General features: G+C 44.2%; 1 protein-coding gene across 5 annotated transcripts in view; it reads right to left on the bottom strand.

Annotated features, from left to right (window-relative positions):
• The window catches only part of LOC137433757 (unconventional myosin-X), a 401,142-nt gene that overhangs the window by 15,019 nt on the left and 362,940 nt on the right, over positions 1-23,183 (bottom strand). For all 5 annotated transcript variants that reach the window (XM_068126040.2, XM_068126039.2, XM_068126037.2 and 2 more), the window contains 8 exons: positions 16,826-16,968; positions 13,135-13,332; positions 11,475-11,632; positions 10,778-10,901; positions 6,695-6,983; positions 5,385-5,592; positions 4,813-4,949; positions 1,201-1,324 (listed from right to left, as the gene is read on the bottom strand). In XM_068126040.2, coding sequence (XP_067982141.2) covers positions 1,201-1,324; positions 4,813-4,949; positions 5,385-5,592; positions 6,695-6,983; positions 10,778-10,901; positions 11,475-11,632; positions 13,135-13,332; positions 16,826-16,968 — 1,381 coding nt within the window. The remainder of the gene's footprint in view (positions 1-1,200; positions 1,325-4,812; positions 4,950-5,384; positions 5,593-6,694; positions 6,984-10,777; positions 10,902-11,474; positions 11,633-13,134; positions 13,333-16,825; positions 16,969-23,183) is intronic.

Here is a 23,183-nt window from a genome sequence, read left to right on the forward strand (position 1 = left end):
TTATTCTCTAACATTTACATAACTAACAAGGATGAAAAATAGGCCAAGATGCATCTCTAAAGTACCACGTCGAGAGATTGCAAAATTGTCGTTTTGTTAAGCCTCAAAATGTTGATAAATATCATAGTGCCTGGCACAATCATGGCTGAAGCAATTACAATGATTCCAATTGAAGGAAGCGACATTCTTTCTTGGGTATTGCACCGGTATCATAATGACAACGACAACGCATATCTAGATTCATATTCGAATCTTCCCGAAAATCGAATTCTTACTTGCCACACACCAACCTGTCCACCAAGTTTTGTCCAAATCCGTCCAAAACCTTTTGAGATACCGTGCTATATATTGTCTTTGGCCCTATCTCTCATGGAGAAGAATCACTTAAAATATTCTAGTATCCGGATTCAGATCCGGATCTTCACCAAAATCTAATAATTTCGTCCTTGTCACATACTCAACCTCTCCACCAATTTTCGTCCAAATCCGTCCACAATTATTTTGCATTATCCTGTTAACAAACAGCCAGACAGGGGTGAAAACATAACCTCCATCCACCTTCAGTGGCGAACGTAATAGAGGACTTCAAAAGTTAAGAAGGTCAAAAGTTGTCATGATGGCAATCCGTAAACAGATTGTGTTGTATTGTGATGTCATTCATACCTTATCATTCATTCCTACCTTGTTTGGTTATTTTTGGGGGATTCCATCCCTGCATGTTTTTTCATAAAATGTTTTTTCTGACTTGTTTAATACATGTTCCCTTACAATGAATTTCAATGCAGGAGGCCATCAAGTCCATCAGACCTGCACTGGTTATGCCACCGAGTCTAATTTAAGGCTGCTCCTTGTATTTCTGATGTAGAAGAAGAGCACTCCTTTTGCATCTTCAGATACATGGGGCTGCTGAAGCAGTTTCTAGGCTATTGGGCACAATCCTGGAAGAGTCGTCACTCCGACACAGGATACTCCAATGGCTCATTCATCCCAGTAAGCTGGTACTCATTCTGCCGACCTCGGAAGGAGGACAGGCTGAGTCAACCCGCCTGGTGTTAATTCAAAGGCATGACAGGGGCTTGAACTCAGGATCCTAAGATCTCAAGCCACACCTTAACTGTTAAGTCAACACCAAGCTTTTCTCCGACGTAGATAAGACTTTAATACACGATGTCACTGAGAATGATTGACGGGACATCTCACCTGCTCAAACATGAAGGCAAACTCGATGCTGTCATGAGAAACACCAACGGTGTCGAGGAAGCAGTAGATCTTGAAGATGATCTTTGGTTGTTGTTTCTTCGTTATCTCACCCCTGGCAACGACCCTACACCCAGGCATTCTCAATCAGTGCACATTCGTTACACACCATGACAACCGTTTGAGTTCTGCGAGTGTAACAAAAATAAATTATCAATATCACAACATCAGCCTTTTAAGAGGGTTCAAGGTTGGTCCTTTAGTTGTGTAATCAAGTTTAGTCCCTTAGGTTTGTGTATACATGTAATGTAGCTCAATGGAGTATTGCTTTCCCCTATGGGCTGGTGCCCCAGCTTCAAATCAGTCTCTCGTGGGATCTATGGAATCTAAAGCTCAACATTGATGGGATCTCCATCGATGAGGCCAAAGCAGTTGAGAGTCTCTTGCTCTTGTATTGCAGACAAATTGGTAGCTTCCCCTCGGGTCGAGCTCCTTCTGCTATGTCAGCCTATGAAACCACACTCCACCACAAACCTCAAACAGCAACTTCAGGATGCAAACATTCTTCAAGGAACCCCTCCTGGTTAAACTCTTAAAACTGCACACCTCATCTCTTTTGTTCTTCTTTTCTATCGTATGTAGACCCACCTACTGGAGGTTGGTCTATACCACTTCAAGCAGGCAGGGCACCACCATCTCACATCATCCCCCATCACTACTCACAATCTTTTCAACGCCCATTAAACACTGACTGAAGCCTTTTTAATTATCCCCACGCTTTTTGAAAAAAATAGGGGGATATTGTAAGTGGCCCCACCTGTCATGGCATCTCCTAAATGATTGTGGAGAATTTAAACAAATTTGGAAGTTATGATCATCACATGGCAAGGAGGTGCGAGAGCAAGACAAAATCCTGTTGAGTTTTTGTTATGATCATCGCATGGCAAGGAGGTGCGAGAGCAGGACAAAGTCCTGTTGAGTTTTTAATACCTGGACATATCTCTTGCTTTTGATACAGTCTGGCATCGCGCCTTACTCTCCAAACTCTCTGCCTATGGAATCCAAGGCCAACTCCACACATGGCTTACTGACTTCCTCCACTCTCGTAGCCAAAGTGTGGCTCTCAACGAAATCCTTTCATCTCCTCTCCCTGTCAAGGCTGGAGTGCCCCACGGCAGTGTTCTGGGCCCAATGCTATTTCTAATCTTCATCAAATGACTCTCTGGGAAAATCCTCTTTATCTATTTGCTGAAGACTCCACTCTCTGCCGTGACATCCCTCATCCTTCTGACACGCTGCAGACTCTTCCCTCTCTTCTGACCGTGACAAAATCACAAGATGGTGAAACACTTGGAATGTGTCTTTCAATCCTGAAAAATCTCACACACTGTCTCTCACTATCTCTCTCCAAATCTGGCAAACCCTCCTATTTACTTTCTTAATAATAATCCTCTTGAGGAAGTTCAGCCGTTCAAACTCCTGGGTCTCACTATCAGCCATGATCTTTCTTGGGCAAACAACATTTCAACGTTGGTCTCCAAAGCCTGTCCCTGACTGGGCATCTTCCACCGTACAAAGTTCTTCCTTTGCGAACACAAGGCCTTCATCCAAACCTTGATGGAGTACTGCCCTCCCTTCTGGGCTGGTGCTCCTGCCTCACACCTTTCTCAGCTTGATGCCATGGAAACCAAGGCCTTCAAGATTGTTGGAATCTCTCACGACGAGGCTGAGTCAATGGGCCTATCACTTCGCCATCCCAGACAAGTCGGAGGTCTCTGTCTTTCTGCACAACACAATCAGTCTGCCAGTAACTCCAATCGAATAAAACTCCCGAAATCATTGCTCACCTACACTCATTCATCACTGTTTTTCCCCACCCGTGGAAACAATCTACACATTCTCTTCAATCTCATTGTTCAATCAAGGCACCTGTTCACCACCATCTCACATTATCCTCCAACCACAACCATAATCTTGTATACCCTCTCCGAACACCTCCGAACACAATCCCAACTTTTTCAAGATACCAGTTTTTGCTTCCAGAGAGTTTGCGAATGTATTCATCTTGTTCACTCCGGGTTGTCCCCTACTCCTCATTCTTCCCAACATCCATTATTTCTCCCAATTTCCTTATATTTTATCCCTTGTCCCTGCTGTTGGTATGTCCCACCCCCCCCCCCCCTCCTCTATCTTTCTACTCATCATTTTGCTCTGTTATGTCCAGGTCTGTTCAATATTCTAACTCCTCCATGAGCCTCGATATATTGTATAGAAAAGAAAGAAAGAAAGAAAGTAGGAAAGAAAGAAAAGAATGATCAATACTCTCTCCATTCCCCAAAAGTACACCAGGTACCACCAATCTCCATCACCTTCCCCCTTACAAACATCACCTTTACCAACCTATCAGCCAGGTGTTGGCAATAACGGTTAACGTGGCTGGCTTAAGATCTTAGGTTCTTGAGTTCGAGCCCCTGTCGTAGAAACCAGGTGAATGAATTAATGAATGGATTAACACCAGGTGGGTTGACTCAGCCTGCCATCCTTCCGAGGTCGGCAAAATGAGTACCGGCTTACTGTTTTACAGTTTTTGCTTCCAGAGAGTTTGCATCTGCATCAGTGGCACAGCTGCGCTTCCAGAAAGATGATGCAACCAGCAGTCACAGGGTGCACACGGAACAACAACCAACCTATCCTTTACTTTCCTAACAGGTTTCTACAAAATTCGAAAGAAACCACTTTTTTTTAACAAAATTATTTACATGATGTAAATACAATTTGAAAACAGGTATACAGCGTTTAATTAGATAAACATAGAAAACACCAAGATGTAAGAAATATTTTACATCCACACAGTTAACCTTTGACCGAGTGCTAATCAGAAAAGGAGTTAACATGGCAAACCGATAACCATGTGTGCTGATGTGCGTGAATCATCCTTTAACCCAGGGGAGGCCGGGAGAGGGTCATAGGTCAAATAAGGTGAACCAACACCAAACTATGGTCGATGATTGTCGGTGTCTGTAGCCCAAGGTCATTTCAGCTATTATAATTCAGGATTAAAGACCCAGGTGGCTCATTTAAAACCCACCTGGCTTCAGGGAGGCCTCTCTCCCTGTCATACCTGGTCATATGTACATGCGGTGGCAGTCCACAAGTTGTGGTCGACCTAATGCCCTCGGATTGTGCTTGACATAATATTTTACCATTGAAAAGGCACCTCTGCCTAAATCTCAACATCCGGATAAAGATGTTTCGGGACAATGATGAGGGACACCCAAAGGCTTACCTTAAAAAGTTCAGATTATTTACTTTCAGATTCTGATCAAAGTTTAAAAGCCTGGATTCTGATACACATTTGGCTTGCAACTGAGGAATTTGATTGATATTTTGGAGAAACAGTGGATATCAACAGAGCACAATCTGTACATTCAATCAGTGGATGCAGTTAATGATCTCATTCGCCAAACTCGTAAAATGCTAATTTTGGAAGAAAAAACAAATCAAGTGATAGAAACGGGTTCTACCGTCCTCGTGGAGGAAGATTTAGTTAATCAGAAAACAATGTACGAGTTTGTACCAAACACAATGGAAGCAAAATGAGCAGAGGCTTCATACCTTTCAAACCTGGCCAGGACATCGACCAGGAGAGTTCTGCTTTCGATGGCCAGCTCCCCGTCAGCGCCATGCTCAAACAAGGCAAAACGGTTACGGCTGCCCTCCATCTCCAGGCCTTTCAGCAGTCGTTCCACAACCTACAAGGCCATGACGGGTTAACAGTAACACATCTAATCTAATCATAACTTACGAATGCCATCTAGGTTCTAGAGCCATCTGGGTTCTCGAGCCATCTAGGTTCTAGAGCCATCTGGGTTCTGGGGCCATCTACGTTCTTGAGCCATCTAGGTTATTGAACCATCTAGGTTCTAGAGCCATCTAGGTTCCTGAGCCATCTAGGTTCTAGAACCATCTAGGTTCTAGGGCCATCTAGGTTCCAGAGCCATCTAGGTTCTAGAGCCATCTAGGTTCTAGAGCCATTTGGGTTCTAGAGCCACCTAGGTTCTAGAGCCACCTAGGTTCTAGATCCAACTAGGTTCCAGAGCCATCTATGTTCTTGAGCCATCTAGGTTCTAGAGCCATCTAGGTTCCTGGGCCAAGTCGAGAGAAGAACGGAGTTTGCCTCAACCGACCTCGCCAGCGGTGATGTGGGACGAGATGGAAATTTGACACGAGCCTCCGCCGTGGCAGTACACCATGGCCGTCACCTCGTCGAGAGCCATGACCGCCTGGAGTTCGGCACGGCTGGGAACAACATGGCGATCCCGCGTGCGCTCGATGGCACCATACACGAACTCCACATATCGCTCCGCTTCCGTGCCTGCTAGCCGTGCCCTCACCCTGCGGGCAACAACAGCAAGGTTCAAAAAAAATCAAGTATTCAAGTTGAAAACAGGAACAAACTGAGGAATCTATGAAGTATGCGCAACAAAACTGAAAACCAAGCTGGTCCTCGGAGGATACATAAATAAATGTGATATTGAGGAAACAAAAGGTTAAACCTGGCACAGGTGTTAGTCCTTTTTCCCCAGCGATGGTTGAGTTTCCTGATGCCATCGGTAAGAGAAGTCATAGTTTTGCCTCTGAAACGTTTCCAAAATGGAGCAACGTTTGGGGCAAAAATGGAGCAAAAATGGAGCAACGTTTGGAGCAAAAATGGAGCAAAAATGGCGCAACGTTTGGAGCAAAAATGGAGCAACGTTTGGGGCAAAAATGGAGCAAAAATGGCGCAACGTTTGGAGCAAAAATGGAGCAAAAATGGAGCAACGTTTGGGGCAAAAATGGAGCAAAAATGGAGCAACGTTTGGAGCAAAAATGGAGCAACGTTTGGAGCAAAAATGGAGCAAAAATGGAGCAACGTTTGGAGCAAAAATGGAACAATGTTTCGACTTCCTCTCATTGAGCACTCTCTGACAATTCATCGCAGAATTACCGTGCCACCATTGGGGTACGAAAAAAACCCAGGCAGCTCATGGATGACCTTAACAGAGAGGTTAATCTACCTGCGCTGCCTCATCTACATGTGATCCACTGAGAAGTAAACTGGGTTATCAAATAATACAAGGTGAGAAAAATGGGTTCAAAGTTCAGGTTCTTGTTTGTCCTAAGGATCAGTATGAGCATCAAACATTTCGTTACAAAAACTGCCATTTTCACCAAATGTCTACTGGACCTTGAAAGATTCCATCAAACTCAATTTAGTCCTCTGTGGGACAGCCCAGTTACCTCTCAGAGTCAAGGCCTCAGGTGATACCAGCCAACAGGTTGTAGTTCATTTTAAATGCCTTTTAGTGATTTGAACAGGTGCTAAAACGCTCCCTTACGAAAAGGCAACATCACCAAAAAAAAAAAAAAAAAAAAAGACTTTAAAACAACAACAAATAAAAGGAAAGGCTGGTACAGCAATTTTATAAGATTGTAGAGGATTATGTAGGATAGGCACCTGCGCAGGTGCCCCATCAGGTACTGCAGCACGAAGCTGCAAGGTATGAAGCAGCAGGACGCGCAGGCAAACACCTGCCAGGATCGGAGGCCATGCGCTATTCCACCGTTGCTCGTCTGCTTCACCAGCTGACAGTAGAGCTCGTCACGCAATGGCGGTAGATCGATGCAGGTCTGCAGCATACCCTGCATGATGGGTACCGGGTCGTGCGTGGTGTCCAGCTGTAGCAGGCAGTGGAAGAGCCGCACCGCCTCGTCACCCAGACTCGTATACCCGTGCTCACTGTGAACTGCAAGGTAACAGAAAAACAAATCATAAAGTCTGAGCTGTTCAAAATGGAGTTACTGCACTGTACGAAGGTGAGCACCATGTCACCCAGACTGGCATACCTGTGCTCACTGTGAACTGCAAGGCAACAGAAAAACAAATCATAAAGTCTGAGCTGTTAAAAATGAAGTTACTGCACTGTACGAAGGTGAGCACCATGTCACCCAGATTGGCATACCTGTGCTCACTGTGAACTGCACGGTAACAGAAAAACAAATCATAAAGTCTGAGCTGTTCAAAATGGAGTTACTGCACTGTACGAAGGTGAGCACCATGTCACCCAGATTGGCATACCTGTGCTCACTGTGAACTGCACGGTAACAGAAAAACAAATCATAAAGTCTGAGCTGTTCAAAATGGAGTTACTGCACTGTACGAAGGTGAGCACCATGTCACCCAGACTGGCATACCTGTGCTCACTGTGAACTGCAAGGTAATAGAAAAACAAATCATAAAGTCTGAGCTATTCAAAATGGAGTTACTGCACTGTACGAAGGTGAACACCATGTCACCCAGACTGGCATACCTGTGCTCACTGTGAACTGCAAGGTAACAGAAAAACAAATCATAAAGTCTGAGCCGTTCAAAATGGAGTTACTGCACTGTACGAAGGTGAGCACCATGTCACCCAGACTGGCATACCTGTGCTCACTGTGAACTGCAAGGTAATAGAAAAACAAATCATAAAGTCTGAGCTATTCAAAATGGAGTTACTGCACTGTACGAAGGTGAACACCATGTCACCCAGACTAGCATACCTGTGCTCACTGTGAACTGCAAGGTAACAGAAAAACAAATCATAAAGTCTGAGCTGTTCAAAATGGAGTTACTGCACTGTACGAAGGTGAGCACCATGTCACCCAGACTGGCATACCTGTGCTCACTGTGAACTGCAAGGTAACAGAAAAACAAATCATAAAGTCTGAGCTGTTCAAAATGGAGTTACTGCACTGTACGAAGGTGAGCACCATGTCACCCAGACTGGCATACCTGTGCTCACTGTGAACTGCAAGGTAACAGAAAAACAAATCATAAAGTCTGAGCTGTTCAAAATGGAGTTACAGTATGAAGAGGAGCACCAAGTGAGTGTGCACTCTTAATTCTTTCAAAAGTGCGAATGTGTAACAGTATGATCTGTGAGGATCCAACAACAATGTCCGTGCGTAGGTCCATTTTGGGTCTTGATTTGCATCACGACGAAAATCAATTTTATGGCGTAGCCCGAATGGCAATGTCGTCTGGGAGACTGGGACAGCGTTTGTCTGTCCGTCCGTCCAGTGTATGTACAGTATGTATGTTCCTGTCCCTGGCACTTTGCAGGTTTATTCCCTTTAAAATCCGTTTTCTCTGCAACCGCCGGTCCGATTGACACGAAATTTTCATTATAGGAGCGCCTCCGCCTGTAGAATTGTATAATGATAAATCATAGCGTCATTCTGGAAGTCGGTCATGCAACGCGCCGCCATCTTGGTTTGGGGGAAATTGCGTGAAAGTTGGCGCAAAGCGATCATCGCGGCGAAAAACTAGTTTTAGTGCGTTAGTTGTAAGTTGTCATAACCTACCAGTACTCAGATGAATTGCCCCCGTAGACGCAGCACCGGTATGTGGACAAATGTGCCCCCCCCCCCCGCCCCCTCTATGACGACCACACAATAAATCAGCGTTTAATTTTAAAAGGCTAACGGTAATCTAGAGTATGCCAAGCCTTGCCCGGCCGAAGCAGCAGCAGTTGTCAAGTTGCACTTACCTGTGATAAAATGGATCGAGCACACATAGGTGTGCTGAGAGAGGGGTGACCAGCGACCAGAGCTGGCCGAGTTGGACCCTTCCAGAAGTGGTAAAACGGCTTGACTGATGGCAAAAAGCCATTTCTGGCGTCTCACCGGGTCCTGAGGTACAACATAAAACTGCCGCTCTGGATTCTTCAGCTTGTTGGCTGTGCAGCCGACAATACAGCAGCTTTTCGGCATTTTGCGGTTTCAAACTGTGATAAACACGTGCGAATGGTGCAATGTTTTCCCCAATTCCAAGATGGCGGCGCCGCGGTGCGTAGCTGTGACGTCACGCCGACTTCCAGAATGATGAGGTCATGTGATATGGGCGCCATTTTGGAAAAACCAAAAAACTTTGCACCTCTTATAATGTCTGAATCCGCCGCATGGAAAAAAATGAAAGGCAGCTCATTGTAAAGTACTCCCAATGGGGAATAACATATGTTAATGATGATGCTGTAGGAGCCTTTTTATGACGTCATCAATCGACATGTACAATGCTTGATCCGATCAGTATGAAATTTCTTGAGCGTGATCTAGGGATAAATTGGTCGAGAAAAAAAGAATTGATGACATCATTGGTCACGTGGTTCGGCAGCCATATTTTTACGATATAGCCCGTAGGGCAATGCCATCTGGAACAGTATTTGTCTGTCCGTCTGGTGTATGTACAGTATGTATGTATGTCCCTCAGAAATGTCCATCAATCAGAGCTGAAGATCCGGTCACATGATAGTGGAACAGCAGATTCTACACTCAGCAGGTCCAAGCCTGGCTACACTGTTGTTAGCATATCGGTCTTGTTCCTACGGAGTAGTGTTTGAAAGTGTCATGTTCAATTCTACATTCATAGTAAACTTATATGGAAATGCAACACAGTGGCGGGTTTTCCAAAGTTTGATGAAAAACATGCCAAACGAGGAACTCCTCCAGTGATGAAGAGTGTCACAAAATTTTGTAAAAGTTAGGCCTGAGTGATCAAAGCTTGTAGCATGACGGGGAAACCTGCAGATCATCGTGGTCCGGAGCTTGAGTCAAAGGCTACCAAGAATAGCAAGACCCTTTTCTCAGAGTCTTTATGATTGTAAGTTTAATACAAGGACATCCCAAGACCGACTTTGGACGTGTACGACTCATCGGTTCCACATCACTTCCACGGGAAGATCAATAAGCGGTGATTACACCAGAAGTCATTTGGTAGAGTGACAAAAATGCTGATCATAGCTTCGTTGCTTGTGCTGTAACATCAAATTAAATGCAAATGCTCTCATAATATGTATTAGCCATCCATCTCCATACAATATTCAATAAAACATACTACATGCACTTCAAACATATCGTTCAGTTTGGACACTTCATCAGGAGCTGCATTACCTGCCCAGCAATCATGTTATCAAGGAATCACGTGATTCAGAATTGAACCCAACAAACCGCCCCACAGTCACGATGGTATTCCTCTGACGGATTTCCTTTCCAGCAGCTAATCGTGTAATTCAGTTTGTGCTTTTCAGCTCTGTGTCAAATATGCAGTTTACAACTATCGGGGATGCCTCTTCGTGGTGGTTGTACCCTCCAACACAAGTATGGGGACAAATCTTCCCCATTCTTCCTTGTTGCCAGGACATATGTCAGGGCAGCGTGGCCACGATCGGTCCCCATGGATCGGCCCTTTTCCTCTTGTCTTTCTTTCTTTCTTCCTTTCTCCCTCTCTCTCTAACTCTGTCGTGGCCCCGACTTGGTGATGGCGGGGGTACACCATCCTATATGTGGGGGATCTCTGGGGCTCTCCTGGGAGATCGATCGGCTCTGTCCGTGCTGTGAGCTTGTTCGAGAGCACTGTCTGGGGCTATACAACAATAACAACAGCGACTATGTACTTAAACCTCCATTGTTTCATTTATCCTGAAAGTTTCAGAAGAGCACGTGACTAGTAAAGTCGTACGAGTATAACAATGACAATTTTTTTTACAAGTCTAAAACTTGCCATTTGCTGGGATGTCTCCAAAGGGAAGAGGAAGCAATGGCGAGTGTAACGGCCGGTGCGAGTGGTTTATAATGGAGTTCCTTCGGTATATTTCCTCCACATCATCTGGGTATGGTGCACTCTCCTGCGGAAAGAAAGTTAAGCATGACCATCAGGAGCTCCCCGTGGAACAAACAAATAAAGATCATGGGTCAGGTTCCTCGGTTAGAGGATTGCAGATTCGAGATATATTTGCTGATGTTGAATTGATCCCAAAAGTGTTGCTGAACAAAGATAATTGTTGAGAAAAACATTTACAAATCCTCGAATGAACGGACGGACGGACGGACCCACGCACGTACGCTCTAAGGACTTCCATTGAGGTTGCCAAACAAGGCACATTTAATGGACAAATGACACAGGGTCTCGTTTAAAGCACCAAAAGGTCATCCTCCTAGTTCACCTCATCTAAAATCTCACTTTTCGTTAAAACGTATACCTCTCTCGATGCTGGAATCTGCTGAAATACTTACTGCATGGATCCCAATAGCAAATACAATGTCCAATCTTCAATTCCATCATTGTACAAAATAGTTTCAGCAAAAGCAAAGGCCATAAGGATGCTATCTTCACATAGCAGGCTGCCTCACTCCCACACTGTAAACATACTGCACACCCACGGTACCGACGGGGTCACCTGGCCCAAACATCATCGTACCGCGATGTCACGCATGAGCTGCATGGTGGGTGTCTCTGTTTGGCTCTTTCCGTCGATTACTTGCTGTACGGCCTTTGCCCAGCGGGCAGCCTCGGGTAGAAGCTTCGTGTACAACCGCAAGGAATTTTTCCTGCCGTGGACGGTGATGTTCCAGTATCCTGCAGAAAGACAGCGTAAATTATATAACCCCCGACTTTCCAATCATCCGGAATTGGAACTTGCATATTGCAACACTCCCATTATTCATGTAATCAATTCAAAATGTCTACTTTGCTAATCAATAGTTGCATGAACCACAAACTGTTCCAGGATCATAGTACTAATGAGAGCCACGTGTCCTTTGGGTGAAACTTTGATGGCATCCAAACATGGTAGAATCTGTGTCCCTCTATAGATCATATTTTGTACACAACATCCAACATGGAATACTATATAGGGAAAACATACATGATCACAAAATATATCAGCACTTGTGTGACTACACGCTAAAACCCGACCGTCTGTGCTCTGGATTGACTAAGTGCGTGCATTGTAGATGCAGGTTGTGGTAACTGGTCACAAAACGAGGAGAAACAAATGCCAAACTAGAAAGAGCAATCAGAGATGGCAGATACTCGCCAGTACGTGTTTTCAGTGTTTTTTAAGGGTTTTGTAGTAAAACAAATATGGCGGCAGAACCAAGTGACCGATGACGTCAGCAATCGTTTTTTTCTCCACCAATTTATGCCTAGATGATGCTCAAGAAATTTCATCTTGATCGGATGAAGTTTTGTACTTGTCGAATTATGAGGTCATAATGGAGGCACCTATGACATCATCATTAACATATTTTATTCCCCATGGAGAGTTCTTTACAATGAGCCATGTCTCAATATTTTTCTATTCAGCACTTTCGGAGATATAGAGGTGCAAAGTTTTTCGGTTTTTCCAAGATGGCGGCCAAACCACGTGACCGATGTCATCTTTTTTTTTTTTTCTCCACCAGTTTATGCCATCATGTCGCTCAAGAAATTGCATCTTGATTGGATGAAGTTTTGTACTTGTCGAATTATCAAATTATGACGTCATAATGGAAGCCTCGTGCCGACAGAGTTAAAAATTGGGCACAGTCTATTCCAGGTCAAGACAAATATGTGTGTAAAGTTTGGCGATTCTATGTGCAACGGTGTAGACGTAATACTGCACACAAACAGACAAACAGACAGACAAACCAACCGATCAACATACTTGCTGGAATCCTTTGCGGCAAGTAACAAACAGACAAACGGACAAACGGACTCAAATGCTATAGCCTCTCCTCTGGCGAGGGTAATAAGCACCGAAGGCTGAAGTATACGTCAAGTGGCCACAAGGAAGAGGAGCAGAAATATCAGTATCATTGCATTAATTACCAACATCAATAATTAGGAAAAAACCGACAGATGATAAAATGTACGAGCACCACCCTCAACATCAACACTGTGGAAACTTGAAGATTTTTCAAAAACAAAACTGAGGGAGGATGCAACAAAGGTGCAATTGCTAATTTCCTTCATTTTAAAACAAGATGCTGTTAACAAACTCCTCTCAGAGACGAGTGTAACGCATATGAGTGATGGTCCACAAACGTATTAGAGAGTTTGACTGAAGATCGAGTCACACGCGGATGTGAACATGGTACCTGTGTTCTTGTGAACTTGCTCGTCTGGGGGCACGATTGAGCACAGACTCGTGAGGGTGAGCGCGCCCATGATGGGTGAATGGGGCTCACACGTCCGATAATACTCCAGGCAGTCCGTATTAAGCATAAACCACCGGCGCTTCAGCTGCAGGAGTGAAGGCTTCTGGGAGTGTCCACTGGGTCCCTTGTACAACCAGCCTTGGCAAGGATGAGACAGGCAACATGAGAGAATTTCCACTGGGGCAGTGGAAAGGTCAGGTCAGTGTCAGGTCAGACATGTCAATCAACCTTGAACATGTGTATGTGACAGATAAAAGTGTAGGCCTAAAGCAAGTTTAAACTGCAATGTCACTCTGACGTTGCATGTCGACCGATATTCCTCCACCCACATGATTACATCATAATATATACTTGTACCAAGTTTGGTTGAAATCCCATCACTGGTTCACGAGTTAGCGCAGTAACAGAATTTTCACCTAACGGGACCTCTAACCTTTGACCTTTTGACCCCATAATCGAATCCGTTTATCTTTACATCATTATATACTAGGGCATGCCCGTACTATATCTATATCTAAAATTATATCCCCCCCCCTCTATTTACATGAAATGGTTTGGTCCAAAGCGAACGGCTTGCGAGTGGTGACAATCCCCCCCCCCTCTATTTACATGCAATGGTTTGGTCCAAAGCGAACGGCTTCCGGAGTTTGGTAAAGAAATCGCCATCGCGTGCACAAACGCGCAGGAAAGCGAATGAATCGCAAATTCGTTTTTATTAGTTGTAAAACATATTTTAACGCCAACATAGTTTGCAAACGTGAAATAAATGAATACGCTCTCAAATGTGCCATCCGAGGCAGAGTGTGCCCGCCACGTTCGGCACACGCGATCGTTCGCTGCTCTCTGATTGGTTGAATCGTTTTTTGGACATAGCTCGGTAAGTAATTCTCCGATTAATATGAAACCTTGAAAAGGCACATCCTCGGGTACCCAGCAATATACCTGGCAAGTTAAAAGTATATCGGACCCGTGGTTGTCGAGAAACAGCGGTCACAGACAAACGTACAAACGTACAAACGTACAGACAGAGATTACTGGAATTATAGATAGATACTTGTACCAGGTTTGACGTAGTTCCCTTCAGGTGTTCTCAAGTTAACGCGGCCACGAAAACCTATCACGGACGGACAGACGCATTGACGGACGCACGGACGGACAGACAACCCCAAAAACATTGCCTCCTGCGACTTTGGCGGTGGAGGCATTAAAAGTGTAGGAGGCCGAAGGAAAAGGTCAAGATAGAAACAAAAAACATGACGTAATAAAAGTTATAAAGTGGATGGAGGAGTGAGTCATTCCATTGATCCTCCATCTTATCATCCAATTGGTTATTGTGAGGTACAGAGAGAGAATGAGGTACAGAGAGAGATTGAGGTGCAGAGAGAGAATAAGGTGCAGAGAGAGAATGAGGTGCAGAGAGAGAATGAGGTGCAGAAAGAGAATGAGGTGCAGAGAGAGAATGAGGTGCAGAGAGAGAATGAGGTGCAGAGAGAGAATGAGGTGCAGAGAGATAATGAGGTGCAGAGAGAGAATGAGGTGCAGAGAGAGAGAATGAGATTCAGAGAGAGAATGAGGTGCAGAGAGAGAATGAGGCAGAGAGAGAGAATGAGGTGCAGAGAGAGAATGAGATTCAGAGAGAGAATGAGGTGCAAAGAGAGAATGAGGTGCAGAGAGAGAATGAGGTGCAGAGAGAGAATGAGGTACAGAGAGAGAATGAGGTGCAGAGAGAATGAGGTGCAGAGAGAGAATGAGGTGCAGAGAGAGAATGAGGTGCAGAGAGAGAATGATGTGCAAAGAGAGAATGAGGTGCAGAGAGAATGAGGTACAGAGAGAGAATGAGGTGCAGAGAGAGAATGTGGTGCAAAGAGAGAATGAGGTACATAGAGAGAATGAGGTGCAGAGAGAGAATGAGATTCAGAGAGAGAATGAGGTACAGAGAGAGAATGAGGTGCAGAGAGAGAATGAGGTGCAGAGAGAGAATGAGGTGCAGAGAGAGAGAGAATGAGATTCAGAGAGAGAATGAGGTGCAGAGAGAGAATGAGGAAGAGAGAGAGAATGAGGTGCAGAGAGAGAATGAGATTCAGAGAGAGAATGAGGTGCAAAGAGAGAATGAGGTGCAGAGAGAGAATGAGGTGCAGAGAGAGAATGAGGTACAGAGAGAGAATGAGGTGCAGAGAGAATGAGGTGCAGAGAGAGAATGAGGTGCAGAGAGAGAATGAGGTGCAGAGAGAGAATGATGTGCAAAGAGAGAATGAGGTGCAGAGAGAATGAGGTACAGAGAGAGAATGAGGTGCAGAGAGAGAATGTGGTGCAAAGAGAGAATGAGGTACATAGAGAGAATGAGGTGCAGAGAGAGAATGAGATTCAGAGAGAGAATGAGGTACAGAGAGAGAATGAGGTGCAGAGAGAGAATGAGGTGCAGAGAGAGAATGAGGTGCAGAGAGAGAATGAGGTACAGAGAGAGAATGAGGTACAGAGAGAGAATGAGGTGCAGAGAGAGAATGAGGTGCAGAGAGAGAATGAGGTACAGAGAGAGAATGAGGTGCAGAGAGAGAATGAGGTGCAGAGAGAGAATGAGGTACATAGAGAGAATGAGGTGCAGAGAGAGAATGAGGTGCAGAGAGAGAATGAGGTGCAGAGAGAGAATGAGGTGCAGAGAGAGAATGAGGTGCAGAGAGAGAATGAGGTACAGAGAGAGAATGAGGCATAATGGTTGTTTTTCTTTCTTTCTAATAGGCCTCTTGCTTTTCATCGCAGGTGTAAGAACTTTAAAACGAGTTATTTCAGATGAATAAAAGAAAGTTTAAGATGTTGATAAAACGTTTTTGGCACAATTGGAAACACCAAGCACTTTGTCAGAGTCTCCAGGAAATGTGAATATTTGGGTTTTGTCCCAATCAGCTACGAATACACAAACTGTGAATGCAGAATAATCAACAGAACTGTTATTATTCTGTTCGGAATAATATTACAAAATATGGAATAATAACGAGAACATCACTCAATTATGTGGAGAGCATACCTCCACCAGGTGAACAGTTTACCTTTTGTATCCACTGATAGGCCGGATCTGAAACCACACCTGAACCAAAAGGTAATCGCCTTGTTCTGATCACCCAACCAACCCATTCACCTGGTTTTGTCATCATCCATCCACAACTGCAATATATTGTATATAACCAACACCTGGCCAATTGTTTTTGGCCCCATCTCTCAAAGGTAAAGACCCACTTAAAAATAGGCAGGTGTTGGTTTAACGGTTAAGGTTGAGATATTGGGGTCCTGAGTTTGAGCCCCTATCATTCTGTTGAAATAACACCAGGTGGGTTGACTCAGGTTGTCATCCTTCCAAGGTTGGCAAAATGAGTACCAGCTTACTGGTAATAGGGGGCACCGCATCAGCGGCACAGCCGTGCTCCCAGAAATGATGCAACCAGCCAGGGATTGCATATGAAACACCAGCATTTAAAATGTAATCCGGATTCGGATCTTCACAAAAGTCGAATCAATTCGTCCGTGTCACACACCCAACCTGTCCACCAGGTATCGTCCGAATCCGTCCATAACTTTTTTAAGGCGACAGGTAACAATATGGCGACACGGAGGAGGAAGGTAGAGCAGTCCAGCTCACCTCGCATCACGATCCCGTGGCCATTCCCACTCAGGTCGGCTTTGCTTCTGTGGAGCAGGGCGATCCAGCATCGCAATTCCTCGGCCGTGTCGGCGTCACACTGCAGAGAGCGACATCCGGTCGAGATGCCAAAGGAATTCGGTCTGGGGGACAAAATGGCACAAAATGGCAGGATAACCGAGGCAGGTATGCGTCAGGTGATCCACCAGGTATGAGGTGCCTCAAAGTCAAAAACTGATGAGTAATCGAGGAACAATGAGTCAGGCTTCGCACAAGCTGGAAAAATGTGAAACTCGTGCATGATGAACACATTCGATGCTCGTAAATACACATCCGGGACAACTTCATTTTCACCAATTTGTGGGAAGAAAAAAACCTTTAAATGAAACTTTTATTTTTATACGAGAAGGAAAGAAGGAATTACATCATTCATTCCCAATAGTTTCAATACAAGCACTCTTACATGTGGTTACATGTGGTGTACTTTACATGTACTGGGACCACTCTTACATGTGGTGTACTATACATATACTGGGACCACTCTTACATGTGGTGTATTTTACATGTACTGGGACCACTCTTACATGTGGTGTATTTTACATATACTGGGACCACTCTTACATGTGGTGTACTTTACATATACTGGGACCACTCTTACATGTGGTGTATTTTACATGTACTGGGACCACTCTTACATGTGGTGTATTTTACATGTACTGGGACCACTCTTACATGTGGTGTATTTTACATGTACTGGGACCACTCTTACATGTGGTGTATTTTACATGTACTGGGACCACTCTTACATGTGGTGTATTTTACATGTACTGGGACCACTCTTACATGTGGTGTATTTTACATATACTGGGACCACTCTTACATGTGGTGTACTTTACATATACTGGGACCACTCTTACATGTGGTGTACTTTACATGTACTGGGACCACTCTTACATGTGGTGTATTTTACATGTACTGGGACCACTCTTACATGTGGTGTATTTTACATGTACTGGGACCACTCTTACATGTGGTGTACTTTACATATACTGGGACCACTCTTACATGTGGTGTATTTTACATGTACTGGGACCACTCTTACATGTGGTGTATTTTACATGTACTGGGACCACTCTTACATGTGGTGTATTTTACATATACTGGGACCACTCTTACATGTGGTGTATTTTACATGTACTGGGACCACTCTTACATGTGGTGTACTTTACATATACTGGGACCACTCTTACATGTGGTGTACTTTACATATACTGGGACCACTCTTACATGTGGTGTATTTTACATATACTGGGACCACTTACATGTGGTGTATTTTACATGTACTGGGACCACTCTTACATGTGGTGTGCTTTACATATACTGGGACCACTCTGGCATGTGGTGTACTTTACATGTACTGGGACCACTCTTACATGTGTACTTTACATATACTAGGACCACTCTTACATGTGGTGTACTTTACATTTACTGGGACCACTCTTACATGTGGTGTACTTTACATATACTGGGACCACTCTTACATGTGGTGTACTTTACATGTACTGGGACCACTCATACATGTGGTGTATTTTACATGTACTGGGACCACTCTTACATGTGGTGTGCTTTACATATACTGGGACAACTCTTACATGTGGTATACTTTACATATACTGGGACCACTCTTACATGTGGTGTACTTTACATACACTGGGACCACTCTTACATGTGGTGTACTTTACATATACTAGGACCACTCTTACATGTGGTGTACTTTACATATACTGGGACCACTCTTACATGTGGTGTACTTTACATGTACTGGGACCACTCTTACATGTGGTGTACTTTACATATACTAGGACCACTCTTACATGTGGTGTACTTTACATATACTGGGACCACTCTTACATGTGGTGTACTTTACATATACTAGGACCACTCTTACATGTGGTGTACTTTACATATACTGGGACCACTCTTACATGTGGTGTACTTTACATATACTAGGACCACTCTTACATGTGGTGTACTTTACATATACTGGGACCACTCTTACATGTGGTGTACTTTACATATACTAGGACCACTCTTACATGTGGTGTACTTTACATATACTGGGACCACTCTTACATGTGGCCTGGTTTACATACTGGAACCACTCCTACATGTGGTGTGTTTTACATTTACTGGGACCACTCATATCATTACATGTGGTGTACTTTACATATACTGGGACCACTCTTACATGGAGTATGCAGTGTACTTTACATATGCTGGATTTATATACTTTATAAGCCTCCCTCCACTCCCTCCTTGCCCTCTCAAAACTCCAATAAAAGATTTTTTAAATATTTGAATCAACAAATGCTAGAAATATCAAAATTTGCACCCGTGAGGCAACAACGTAGTTCACACAAAGTCACTAAGAACCCATCGAGTCTGTAACGAGGTTCACATGACCTTGTGGAAAGTCTAAGCATTTGTCAGAAGTCCGAGCAACTGCAGGCAAGGATTACAACATGGCGAGGCTGATATGCAGGACAAGCGAGTGAGACCACCCTCTCCAGGAAACCACAACAGGTGCCCATGCATCATGACTAACTCAAATACAGGTGCACCACACCACCACACCCTGTCGCACTATTTCCTCAACTCGTCGAAGTAACAAACCAGCAACCAACCTCGCAGGAAGTTCTCCCCACCTCATTGGCTGTTTGCCCATGTCAACTCTCAGTGTGGCCTAACTTGCTGGCTTTTCATTTCCAAGGTGAGCATGGCCGCTCACAGTCCAAGAGAGCATTTGACACTTGGAAAGGGCATTCTCCAATTCCATCCTTTTCCCCCCAACCACAAAAAACCAAGTCCTTCGTTAATCCTGATTCAATCAACAAACACCCCACATCTGCAGCAACTGCAGTGTTTGTCCCACCACATCCTCCACAAACCTATATGGGCGATATTAACAACCAATATTTTGTGGGTCAGGGGCCCCTTCGTAAAGGTGCAGTCACACTATGACGTTTTAGAGAAACTTATATCTAGTTTATGAAAAATCATAAAATAATGTCAACACGTCGGCCGGCATACGCCAAAAAAAGCATCGAAAATTATACAGCATGAATAAATTGGGCGTATGCATAACGTATTGAACGTATACATAGCGTATGTCTAACCTATTAGTAACCTGTCACTAACTTATATATAACTTATGACAGCGTATCACAGCGTATCACAGTGTATGGCCAGCGTATGTCCAGCGTTCTCGACTTATGCCCAACGTATGAGTAACTTATGAGAAACCTATGCGCAGCATGCTCGGCGTGTTGCCGACGATCACGTGACGTTCTGCATAAATACGGCGCCGATCTCTACAGTACCGCGAGCTATCAACATCAACATGGCACCCAAGAAAACGAAGAAGATCCAGACCCCGATCCCGATCCATGGTCTGACCCAGACCTTCCCCCGTCGTTGACCTCTTCTCCTCCTCATCCTATTGGCACGGATCTGGTGAAGTGCCAATTCGATGATGTCATACTGATGTTGGAGAACGACTCGTTGGTATTCTTGTCGAAGCCTCTCAGGATCCTCCATCTTCTCTGATGATGGGTGGAGAAGTGATGGTGAGCTACTCAAAGGCCCCCATATATACAGTGACCGCAAAACGCTGGCAAAACGCCAATAATACGCTAGTTGTACGGTAGAAACACGTTCAATAAGTTACTCCATCGTCAGACATACGTCTAATACGTCTGAATACGTCAATATGCGTTGCAGATACGTCAGATATAGGTTAGATATAGGTTAGAAGTAAGTTACTCATAGGTTATCAATAAGTTAGCTGTACGGTACACCTTCATGCCAACGTATCTCGACGTATGAGTAACCTACCTCTAACGTATTTAACGTATGTCTAGCGTATGTCTAGCGTATGCCTAACGTATGCCTAACCTATGAAGAGGACGTCGGCATACGCCCAAAATTTTTGTGTATGCACAAAAATTTATTTCGGCCTCTGCGTACAACAACGTATGCCAGCTTATACCAGCGTGCTTTTAACGTATACAACTTATACCAAACCTACCCCTAACTTATGTCAACGTACACCAGCGTGTTGGTGAAAATTCACATACGTCGGCATAAGTTACTGCTATACGTTATAGTGTGACTGCACATTAAGTGGCATAGACGCATTTCAGGAATGATGTAACCAGCTGGTTAAACTTGTAATTCAATCCCACAACTTAATGTATTCACAAGGATCATCTATTGTGGGCTGAAACTAGAAAATTAAAATCGAGGATAGAAAGGGGAAGAGGATAAGAAATAAAACGTTTAGAGTAGTGTGGGAAGAATGGGAAGAAGAAAAAGGGACGAAATAGGGTGAGGAGAAGAGAGCGGCCATGGACCACACATCGAGATGGGAGAAGGTGAAGGTGGTGAACAATTTGGCCATATTTATTATTCCCTCCACCACCAAAGTGGATGGAGGTTATGTATTCACCACTGTTTCTCTGGGAGTAGGATATCTCAATGTTATGAAGGGATTCGGATGACATTTGGTGGCCAGGTTGGTTGTGGGACATGGACGAATTGATTAGATTTTGGTTCAGGTCCGGATACAAATCTGGCCAATCAGTGGGATACAAAACGTAAACTGTTCAGCCTGGCAGAGGAAATCGTTTGAGGTCAGGTCAGTCTTTTGGGACTTCCACTGGTAACATGTAACCTAGTAACATGTAACCTAACTGGTAACATGCTACCTGGCGCATGGTCAGGTTGTCAGAGTCTAAACGGACACTCCTCACTGTTACACCTTACCAGGACTAAAGACTACACCTCCAAAGGGTGGATGAGCTCCTGTACAGAGCCAATGGCCATCCAGTAAGGAGATGGTGTCTCCTAAAAAACACCCATTCCGGTTTGGACAGGTAGGTTCGAGTCATACCAAAGACTTTAAAAACGGGACGTGCTGCTTTCTTGATTGAAAAGGATAGAGCACGGACAATGCCAATCGGTTGGCATCCACGGGGAGGAGGAAATTCCTCTTGAGGAAATGCCCCGCAGAGTACGGTGAGAAAAGCGGCGCCATTATTATGACGTCACTGGTACCCAGAGTATCCTAGGAAGTAACGTTAGTGATGGCACTTCCCCCAAACTCAGTGGTTGTGTTCAGTGTTTGTCTCATTAGTATGTCCATGTGTGTAAGTGTGTCAGCTCTATTACGAACCTTAGCCTATCGGATGAAACGAAACCAAACTAAACATTGGATGAAAATTGAAGATTTAATAAATTTGGCCTATGTTGACCTGTTGCGAAGAAGTTTCGGGAACTGAGTGGCGTGCTGATGATGAGGGGAGTGTCGTTGAAGCTGAAGGGAAAGGTGTATGCTGCATGTGTGAGAAGTGTTATGATTTATGGGAGCGAGACATGGGTAATGAACGTAGAGCAGCAACGAAGGTTGGAAAGGGTGGAAATGCGAATGGTTCGACGGATGTGCGGAGTATCGTTGAGAGAGAGGAAGACAAATGATGAATTGCGAAAGATGATGGGAATAGAGCCTGTGATTGATGCTGTGAAGAGGAACAGGTTGAGATGGTTTGGTCATGTGTTGAGGAAGGATGAAAGTGACTGGTTGAGAAGAGTAATGGAAATGAATGTAGAAGGAAGTAGAGGACGGGGAAGACCGAGAAAGACTTGGCTAAAGGTGGTGGAAAAAGAAATGCGGGCAAGGGGGTTAACAAGGGGAGATTCAGAAAATAGGGTAAAATGGAGAAGATTGTCATGGGGTCCGCAAGGCTAGCCCCCGCTCTAGCAAGGAAAATGGCCTTTAAATGCATGTTGTTAACCTGTTGACCTATGCTGACCTCAAAAATAATTTGTAGTTGAATTAAATGACCAAATGCACAAATTATCTTCAAAAAGTCAATCGGATGAAAATTTTCTATTTTTGAAATTTCTACCTTATGTTGTTAGTCGTGGCCAAAAATATTGGCACCCTTGCACTTTTTTCAAATAACTCACAATTTTCTCTAAAAATATGTTGAAATTGTCAAAAGTATTTGGTCTGAACAATTCTTTATTTCACTGTTAATATTACAGAATCTTTGTTTTTGATTCAGAACTGAATATATCCTTTTATATCAGAAAAGAAAAATAAATAGCATTGACAAAATTATTGACACCCTCGACTTAATATTTGGTATCGCAGCCTTTGGACAAAACTGCAGTCAAGCACTTCCTATAGCCATGAATGAGCTTCCTCCACCTCTCTACTGGCAGTTTGGCTCACTCTTCTTGTGCAAACTGCTCCAGTTCTCCCAGATCTGAAGGGTGCCTTTTCCAAACTGATTTT

This window comes from Myxine glutinosa, chromosome 10, assembly GCF_964187855.1.
Source record: "Myxine glutinosa chromosome 10, kmMyxGlut1.1, whole genome shotgun sequence".
Lineage (NCBI taxonomy): Eukaryota > Metazoa > Chordata > Myxini > Myxiniformes > Myxinidae > Myxine > Myxine glutinosa.